At 43.6% G+C, this 9953-nt stretch overlaps 1 protein-coding gene and 1 long non-coding RNA gene across 2 annotated transcripts; both read left to right on the top strand.

Annotated features, from left to right (window-relative positions):
* The first annotated feature begins 726 nt into the window (after positions 1–726).
* LOC118408973 lies at positions 727–3097 on the top strand. Its single transcript, XR_004830383.1, has 3 exons — positions 727–1024; positions 1141–1227; positions 2764–3097. It is a non-coding gene; the product is annotated as an uncharacterized LOC118408973 (long non-coding RNA).
* A 1944-nt stretch (positions 3098–5041) lies between these two features.
* On the top strand, positions 5042–8344 carry LOC118408972 (E3 ubiquitin-protein ligase TRIM33-like). The gene is made up of 4 exons (XM_035809838.1): positions 5042–6378; positions 6839–7012; positions 7267–7353; positions 7740–8344. Exons 1-4 carry the CDS (start codon positions 5250–5252, stop codon positions 8342–8344), a joined length of 1995 nt encoding a protein of 664 aa, XP_035665731.1. The 5' UTR covers positions 5042–5249.
* Positions 8345–9953: the final 1609 nt, after the last annotated feature.

Here is a 9953-nt window from a genome sequence, read left to right as displayed (position 1 = left end):
CTAGGAAGGAGTTAGTTGCCCTTGTCAATCAACAAGAGACCGAGTTACTGAGTTATGTAAACACAGTGAGCCAGACCAGGAGTAAGGAGTTCTCCACCACTATAGAAGAGATAGAAACGACGACTGTGGCGTTAGAGAGCGCGGCAGAGTTCGGACGGAACATCGTGGATCACGGATCGGAGTTTGACATCATGGCGGTCAGCGGAGACGTGAACAGCAGACTAAAGAAACTGTTACAGGTAGAGCTTACCAACATTACAGATGAATTACCTGCGAAGGCTTACATCGCTTTTGAGGAGAAGGAGACGTCAAACAAGTTGAAGCCTTGCATGGGAGAAGTCAAGACAACGCAGGGTAAGAGTTACAAGTCGAAAAAGTAAACATATCTGCTAAAGTTATTACTAAAATCACAAACCCTACTCGCTATGTAGAACTTGGGACAGTTTGATAACCAATGTAGAAAAAATCAATCCCCATAGAATAAACGCAATATACTCAATTACTTATCTCTTACTTTGAGACTAGTACTGTACTTTTTTGTTGCCGGCATCCGTATGTCTAGAGAGACAATGGTGTAGGTAGTCTTTTGTTCACGTGAGTTCGGCGACCTGTTCACTTTTTAAGGTGAAGGATTATGCAAATCCTTCTCCAACTTCTCTTCTACTAACGCTCATAGTCTCATAGGTGCAGCAGCTAACACATGTAACACGGCCCCAGCAGATGCAGGTTAGTTGTTTGTAGTTTATGTCTCCTAGGAGGACTTCGGACCATGGATGTGCTATGTAATGGACTGAATTTAATCTGCATGATTATCTCTATCATATCTTCAACCTTTTTTTGTACAAATAAGATTCAGGTTTCCGTACTGCCGGTTTTACGACCCTCGGTACCACCGGCCGTCTGGGCCCGGCCAGCCTGGGGACCCACTACCGCGGACAGGACCACGAGGGGCTGGTGCAGCTGAAGGACGGGATTCAGTACTTCACTGTACCAGATACAGGGAAGTACAGGGTAGAGGCGGCAGGTGGGTTAATCAATGACTTCAATAGGTTGAAAGCCCTCCTTTAGGTCGTAATGCCACATTTGACATTGAGTTACCTTTAGAATCTTAACAGGCAGTGTTGTACTTGCACTTTCTAGGTTCTGCTGCAGGTTGGGGTGCTTATGATCCCAAATCCGCCAGAGGGCGTGGTGCGGTAGTCAGGGGGACCTTTCAACTGCAGAAAGGTAGGGTTCCTTCTGATCACCACATGGTAATCATGTACAATCAATCATTCAAAAGACTTTAGTACTTACAATTTACATTTCTAAACTGACTATTACTTTCTACTCGGTCTCGCTTGTTAGAAGCAAGAACAAGGAATGAGAGACAACCACAACATGTTTTTAAAGATACGTTAGTCCAAGGACGTTATATGGGACTGAGATAAAACATAACGGGGGCCGCCCTAAGATGCCCGCTTTTTTAAGCGCTCGAACTCACGGCGCTCCATTACTGGTTGCCAAAGAGTGGTCAAGTTTTGATCAATGATTTTTCAACACATTCATCTAGAGACCATACTTGAATAAGGAAGGCATCCATACTGTTCATGAACCCTTCACCCTCCGCGTTACAACTGGCAAACACCGGGGACGTTATCGTAAATATAAATTCCGATTTTGAGCTGCGTTAGACAGTGCGCCCTAACTTGCCACGCTTTTGGAAATGGCTCTCTTCGGAAGCTGGTGACCAATGTAGACAAACATAAATAAAAATTCAAATTTTATGATATATTAGCTTTCTTTTGACAGTAGAATATTGTGATTGTGTGTGCTTCTTGTCTCTTGCGAGGAGGGCTAAATCTTTCACAATCCAGGTGGTGTTTTCATGGGAAACCGGCGAAATGCACTGAATGAGGCGGCCCGACTAACAAAATCATTACCAAAAACGACAACGCCAGAATCACAAAAAAACTCTGTGTACGTATTGGGAAACATATTCGACATCACTCTGTGAAGTTTCATTTTTATAGACGGTACGAATCATTTGTTAGAATAACAAATCTTTTGGGAGTTCGCTCGTCTGCCATCTGCGGGGCCACACTCCCTGGAGAAAACAACGACGGTGATGCTTATGTTGTTTTTTCTATGGCCGGTCTTCTACTCAACAAACATTTGAAGACCAATATTTGTAGTGTTTTGTGAAGCTTTATTTCTTATGTGTATGACAGTTGTGTGGCCGTTTTTTACTGGTTGTTTATTTGTGCACGAGGCACCAATACCTAGTAAATTAAAGTGACCACAGTGATTCGGCGCTACCAACATTATTGTGAAACTTCTGTCTTAAAAAAAAAAGGGAAGTGAATATGTGCAAATATTTTTCAATAGAAAAAAAAGCTGTTTGTTTGGACTTGGTTTATTTACCTTTCTAATCATCATAGTCAGTGGCAACAAACACGGCGTACTTATGCATAATAAGATCAGCAAAAAATACGGGTATCTTAGGGCAGGGCGCATCTTAGGGCGGCCCCCGTTAGAATAGGTAAAACATTCCCTTCTCGCAATTTCACTAAGCTACATCAAACATTTATCCAGATCATACATTAATTCCTTTCGGCCTGACACTCCATAGTTATATGAAAATTAACATTTTATTAATAAATAACGTATATTTTCTACCTCAGTGACATTTCAACGACGGTGATATCATTATGGTGACAGGATTATACATGCAATATAAAAGCTTAATGTGCAAAAAAATTTGTCTGGCCTATATTATATCAGGTGAGGTGTTGAAGATACTTGTTGGCCAAGAGGGAGGGGAGAACAAGTCCAGCAATGGAGTCGGCGGTGGAGGCGGAACCTTCGTCGCCAAGACGGACAACACGCCGCTGATCGTGGCGGGGGGTGCGGGGGGAGGGAATGGCGTGAGTAAAAGGAACCCCAACAGTGACGGTACAACCGCGACAGCAGGGCAGTACAGCTCAGGTGGTACCACTAATTTTGCAGGAGGTTCTGAAGGAAAAGGCGCTACACAAGGGGATGATGATCATGTCGGTGGGGGAGGCGGGGGTCTCCTAACGGACGGCGCGAGCGGGAAATTCAGCTTTGGTGGCACTGATGGGAGTTATGGTGGTGAGGGTGGGAAGGGTTTCGTGAACGGTGGAGTCGGTGGGAGGGGGGTGAACTACAATGCAGATGGCGGGTTTGGAGGAGGGGGAGGAAGTTATGGCAATGGAGGTGGGGGAGGAGGAGGGGGTGGGTACTCAGGAGGAGGGAGGGGGGATAATAAGAATGGTACCTGTGGGGGTGGAGGCGGTTCTTATAACTCTGGATCAGACACTAGTGGTGAAGGAGGGGCCAATGACGGGCCAGGGTATGTTATAATTACCAGGGCGATTTAAATACGACATCAACCCTGACAGAAACATACTCAATTTCTGACAACCAAAAGTTAACCCAGATTTCATTGTTTTCATCAATTGTGTTGTCATTCAGTGCATGTCCACAAATCTAAGTTGCTCTTTCAAATACTAGTACTACTGATTGTTGTGAATATCTACATGTGGAGACCGTCGCTGGTGTCACCTCTCCGAGGATGAACTGAACTGAACATCATATTTATCCGTTTTCAGTACAGTACATAATCTGTAGCAGCAACATTGTGATTGTAATATGTATGGAGTGCCAGTGTATTCAACCGATTGATTACTTACAGTGATCACCAAATACATGTATACCCTGTGAGACGACACAAAACTGCTATTAGGAAGTATGCTAACTATTTACACTATGCCAAATAGTTGTTGTATCGCGCCCCTTTCGTTTCTAGCTTTGGACATTGGAATTGGAAGCTTGGTAGTAAAACCAATATTTGAATGCTATAAGAAATGATAAGGACAGACACGTACCCAAGAAACATAGTCCTACAGGTTCTTTGTATGAAATGTCTATCGCGCTAAGAACAATCCAAGATGTTTGTTTGTATGTCATGAATGATAATAAAGAATGGAATAATATCTCACTGTAAAAGAACACGCGCACTTCATCTTTTTTAAACTTTCAACCCCCAAAACAAAAATCTCATATATCAGACACAGGCATGAAATCTGTCCATTCAACAACTCGATAAAATTGTGCATTGTTTTCGAAATTGAATTGAGGTAGCGTACAAAGTAAATAGTAAACAGATAAGTTCTTCAAGAAGTTACCCGCATCAGTCCTTCTAGCTAGCGCAACTTAGAGTACATCATTAAACAAACATGCAGAAACTAAAACTTTGGAATGTCTATCAACCGTAGACTCTACCAGGCTTCGTGGATCGGTGGTCTAATTGTAGAAATTGGACAAATAGAATCTATAGTACGCTAGGGGAGTTAGCCGGCCAGAAGAGTACGTTTCCTCACCACGAGGTGAGGATAATGATTCTACCGATCCACGGAGCCTGGTAGAGGCTATATCAACCGAACAATGAACCGTGGCCACTGTGTCTACTAATACTTACTGCGTTCGTACATTTATGATAGTTGATGGTTTACCTGGAGTGCCTGAAAGTCTGCCTTGGTCAAAACGTTTTTAACGTTCAGTACAGTGCACATGCTAACCTAAGTGTAACAGCTACGTATACATGGTTAAAATATGACCTCGAGCTATTCAGTCTATTTAGTCGTTTACACTTGGAAAGCTGATATTTTGTGATTTTAGATGTATGTTAAGTTCTTGCTTTATGAATTGTAACAAACTGGCCGCACACTGGACTTTTGAAGATCTTCATACTTAATTGTCTTTCCTCCATGACTCTTTGCACCAGAGTCAAGTAACAGGACTCGTCTACTTCTAAAATAGGGGGTTTTGAGTGGTAGTCAACACATGGTTCACAGTGTTTTAAATTTTTTTTTTATAACAGGTCGGACAACAGTGACGGCCGGGGTAACATTGTTATACCACCAAGTGTTCTGTCTGTTTGTCTAGAGTAGCCATAAGTCAATGCGTATGCAAATCAAAATGCTTCCGCCATGACCTTCTTGAGCGCAGCCGCGTTACGTGATCGGCGTACAAATCCTTGACGTCACGTTTGCAAACAGGTCATTTCAGGTACCGTTACGTTAGGTAGACAACCCGGTCCCTCCGATATTAGCTCACGCCGTTGTCGTTAAGGATTAGTAACGTTTTAAGATAACAACCCTCCCATTCGTCTAGTGGATCTTCGAAATACATTTCTCAGCCTTGTTTCGGACGTTCAACCTTGCCAAACACTATATATACACAACATGGCGGAATCGAAACTTCTGCATCGCCTCTCACAAGACTTCCTCGAGTGTCAGATCTGCCTGCAGCCCTACCGCCAGCCCAAGGTACTGTCTTGTCTTCATTTCTTCTGCCAGCAGTGTCTTGAAGAGCTTTTGACGAAACAAAAGCTCAAAACCGAGCTAGATTGCCCCACCTGTCGCAGCAAGACTTTACTTCCGGGTGGCGTGGTCGCGAAACTGAAAGATAATTTCTTTGTGGAGAGCCTGAAGGACACGGTTGACGTCCACAAGAAGCTGACTAATGAAGGAGAGAGTCTGGTCTGTGGGAGCTGTGAGACCAAGTCAGGGGCGGCGTCATTCTGTACGGAATGTGGTGAGCTTTTGTGTGACGAATGTGTAGCAATTCACCGTCGTCTAAAGGTCACTAGAGGTCACCAGGTGATCGGCGTAGAGCAGCTCAAGGCCGAATCCGAGTCCAACACCGTTAAGATCAATCCTCGTCCCCTGCCACCGTGTAGGATCCACTCTCAGGAGACTCTGAAGTTGTTCTGCGTCGACTGTAGCGAGGCTATTTGTCAGGTATGCACCGTTCTGTCACACAAAGATCACAAGTACGAGTATTTCACCGACACAGCTGCGAAGGCAAAAGAAGACATACGCGCTCTTCTTGCGAAAACAGAGAAGAAAATGCTGGATCTTAAGAATGCTGATCAACAGGCGAAAGCACAGAAGACCGATCTCGAGAAAAATGTCTCAGAAACTAGTGAAAAGATCAAGAGGAAAGCAGAGAAAACTAGGAAGGAGTTAGTTGCCCTTGTCAATCAACAAGAGACCGAGTTACTGAGTTATGTAAACACAGTGAGCCAGACCAGGAGTAAGGAGTTCTCCACCGCTATAGAAGAGATAGAAACGACGACTGTGGCGTTAGAGAGCGCGGCAGAGTTCGGACGGAACATCGTGGAACACGGGTCAGAGTTTGACATCATGGCGGTCAGTGGAGACGTGAACAGTAGACTTAAGAAACTGTTACAGATAGAGCTTGCAGACATCACAGAGAAGTTACCTGCGAATGCCTACATCACTTTTGAGGAGGACGAGACGTCAGACATGGGAAAGCCTCGCTTGGGAGAAGTTAGGACAACGCAGCCGGGTAAGATTTAGAAGCACTATGTAGAATTTGTGACAGTCTATCAACCACTGCTTTTAAAGAAAAAAACAAACCCCAAGAAAGTAAACTTATTGATCTTTATTTGATCAGGCATTACTTAATTACTTATCTCTTACTTGAACAGTAGTACGTATTCTGTACAGGCAATAAGTATTTCTGGCATGATCTTGCAAATTAAAAAAAATATACATATCCCCAATTTATATGCGGTACATACACAGCTCTTCAAACCTTTGTATCAATGTTTTCATATTTTTTTTAACGAAGGAAAATAATCTTACGGCAAATTATTTAAGTCATGTTTTCTTAGTGATGACTTGAAAGTCAGTATTGACTCTTAAAGACAGACTATATACTACCTCCAGAATGCTATATTATGGACTGGGTTTAATCAGTCCAAATGACTATCTTTATCATATCTTCCACATTTTGTACCAATAAGATTCAGGTTTCCGTACTGCCCGTTTCACGACCCTCGGTACCACCGGCCGTCTGGGCCCGACCAGCCTGGGGACCCACTACCGCGGACAGGACCACGAGGGGCTGGTGCAGCTGAAGGGCGGGATTCAGTACTTCACTGTACCAGATACAGGGAAGTACAGGGTAGAGGCGGCAGGTATGGACAAACTAATGACTATGTCGTTATTGAGCTAATAGAGCTATTTGGAGTCTAAAGTATAGAATATAGGAGACAGGTATTGAAATTTCATGAAAAGAAGGCTATACGGTTCAAAGACATTGGTGTACAATAGAATATTGATAAGATTATTTAAACAACACCGTATTAATTTCTCTAATCTCTCTGTATAACCTTGATAGAATGCAAAACTTAATGGTGTCTGACCCCACTTTCAAATTTGGTCTTTCTAGGTTCTGCCGCAGGTTGGGGTGAAGAAGACCCCAAGTCCGCCAGGGGGCGCGGTGCGTTAGTCAGGGGGACCTTTCAACTGCAGAAAGGTAGGATTCCTGATGATCACCACATTGTACTGTACACAATCAGTTATAAAACTTTGGCATTTGTGAATTGAAGACTATTTTGAAGTCTTGTAAACGATGTGGTATTCTTAAAAGGTAGAACATACAAACAAGTACGTAAAGTAAAGCATTCCCTTCTTTGCAATGTCACTAATCTACGCCAAACATTTATCTAGATGATACATTAAATACTTTTGGCGTGACATTCCATTGGTCTATAAAATGGCCTTTCATTAATGTATATTTTGTACCTCGGTGATAATGCAGCCATAATTACACCATTTAATAGTATCATGATGACAGGATTAGCCATGCAATATAAAATCTCAAGGTGCAAAATCAAGGTTTTGTGACCAATGTCATTTTAGGTGAAGTGTTGAAGATACTAGTTGGCCAAGACGGAAAGGAGAACATGTCAAGCCAAGCCGTCGGTGGTGGAGGCGGGACCTTCATTACCAAGACGGACAACACGCCGCTGATCGTGGCGGGGGGTGCGGGGGGAGGGGATAGGCTGCATAGAAGGAACCCCAACAGTGACGGTACAACCGCGACAGCAGGGCAGTACAGCGCAGGTGGTGCTACTAACTTTGCAGGAGGTTCTGGCGGGAAAGGCGCTACACAAGGGGATGCTGACTTCGTCGGTGGGGGAGGCGGGGGGCTCCTAACGGACGGCGCGAGCGGGAAATCCAGCTTTGGGGGTGGGGGTGAGGGTGGGAAAGCTTTCTTGAACGGTGGAGTCGGTGGGAGGGGGGTGTACAACAATGCAGAGGGCGGGTTTGGAGGAGGGGGAGGAAGTCATGGTGCTGGAGGTGGGGGTGGAGGAGGGGGTGGGTACTCAGGAGGAGGAAGGGGTGGTGGTTATGTAGGTGCCTGTGGGGGTGGAGGTGGTTCCTTTAACTCTGGATCAGACACTAGTGGTGAAGGAGGGGCCAATGATGGGCCGGGATATGTTATAGTTACTAAGGCGATATAGATCCCGACACAATCCTGACACAAACATACTTTTATTTCCAACAACTTCTGACAACCAAAAGTTAACCGGATTCCCAAGTTCGTTGGATTAACTGTGTGTTGTCATCTAGTTCATTACAACAACATTAATTTACTTACTAGACTAATTTGCATTGCCTCTTTTTTTCATATAATGCTGATTGTTGTGAATGTCTACATCATACATATCCCATTATCCATTTTCAGCACTCCACATAATCTGGAGCAGCTATAATGTGATTATAATGTGAAGTGCCAATTTATCCAAATATATGATAACTTACTGACGACACAATATCACCAGAGACGACACAAAATTACTGTAAGGAAATATGCATTATGCTAGCCGAATATTTGTTTTGCGCCACTTGGATTTCTAGACGCTAGAATTAAGACTGCCGTAAACCCAATACTAAAGTATATGAATGCTTAGAAATAACATGGGCAAATAATTACCCCAGACAACATGGTTCCACACAATTGATTCATTGTGTAAACATGTTCATCCCATGAACAATCAATCCAAGATGTATGCCATGAATGCTAATAAAGAATGTATTCGTATCTCACTATACGAGTACAAGAACACAATGTCATATTCTTCATTTTAACTTCCACACCGCCAAATATGAAAACCCATATCACAAACATACCGGCGGGAAACCTATCCATCCAACAAATATTATGGTGCATTGTCTGCGACAGCGATTTGTACAGTACACGCACTTACGTAATACTTAGTGTTACAGCTACATGGATAAACTATGAGCTCGACCATTTCAGTCTAGTAGGTCGTTGGACACTCGGAAAGCTGATGTTTTGTGATTTTAGATGTATGTTAAGTTCTTGCTTTATGAATTGTAAGAAACTGGCCGCACACTGGACTTTTGAAGATCTTCATACTTTATTGTCTTTCCTCCATGACTCTTTGCACCAGAGTTAGGTAACAGGAATGGTCTACTTCTAAAAGAGGGGGTTTTGAGTGGTAGTCATCACAATTGGTTCACAGTGTTTTTTTGTTGTTGTTTTTAAAACAGGTCGGACAACAATGATGGCCGGGTTGACGTTGTTATACCACCAAGTGTTCTGTTTGTTTAGAGTACCCATGAGTCAATGCGTATGCAAATCAAATGTTTTCCGCCATGACCTTCTTGAGCGCAGCCGCGTTACGTGATCGGCGTACAAATCCTTAACGTCACGTTTGCAAACAGGTCATTTACCGTTACGTTAGGTAGACAACCCGGTCCCTCCGATATTAGCTCACGCCGTTGTCGTTCAGGATTAGTAACGTTTTAAGATAACAACCCTCCCATTCGTCTAGTGGATCTTCGAAATACATTTCTCAGCCTTGTTTCGGACGTTCAACCTTGCCAAACACTATATATACACAACATGGCGGAATCGAAACTTCTGCATCGCCTCTCAGAAGACTTCCTCGAGTGTCAGATCTGCCTGCAGCCCTACCGCCGGCCTAAGGTACTGTCTTGTCTTCATTCCTTCTGCCAGCAGTGTCTTGAAGAGCTTTTGAACAAACAAAAGCTCAAAACCGAGCTAGATTGCCCGTCTTGTCGCAGCAAGACTTTACTTCCGGG

This window comes from Branchiostoma floridae, unplaced genomic scaffold (genome assembly GCF_000003815.2).
Source record: "Branchiostoma floridae strain S238N-H82 unplaced genomic scaffold, Bfl_VNyyK Sc7u5tJ_689, whole genome shotgun sequence".
Lineage (NCBI taxonomy): Eukaryota > Metazoa > Chordata > Leptocardii > Amphioxiformes > Branchiostomatidae > Branchiostoma > Branchiostoma floridae.
Note: the sequence above shows the minus strand (reverse complement) of the source record. Positions and strands in the feature narration are given on the sequence as shown.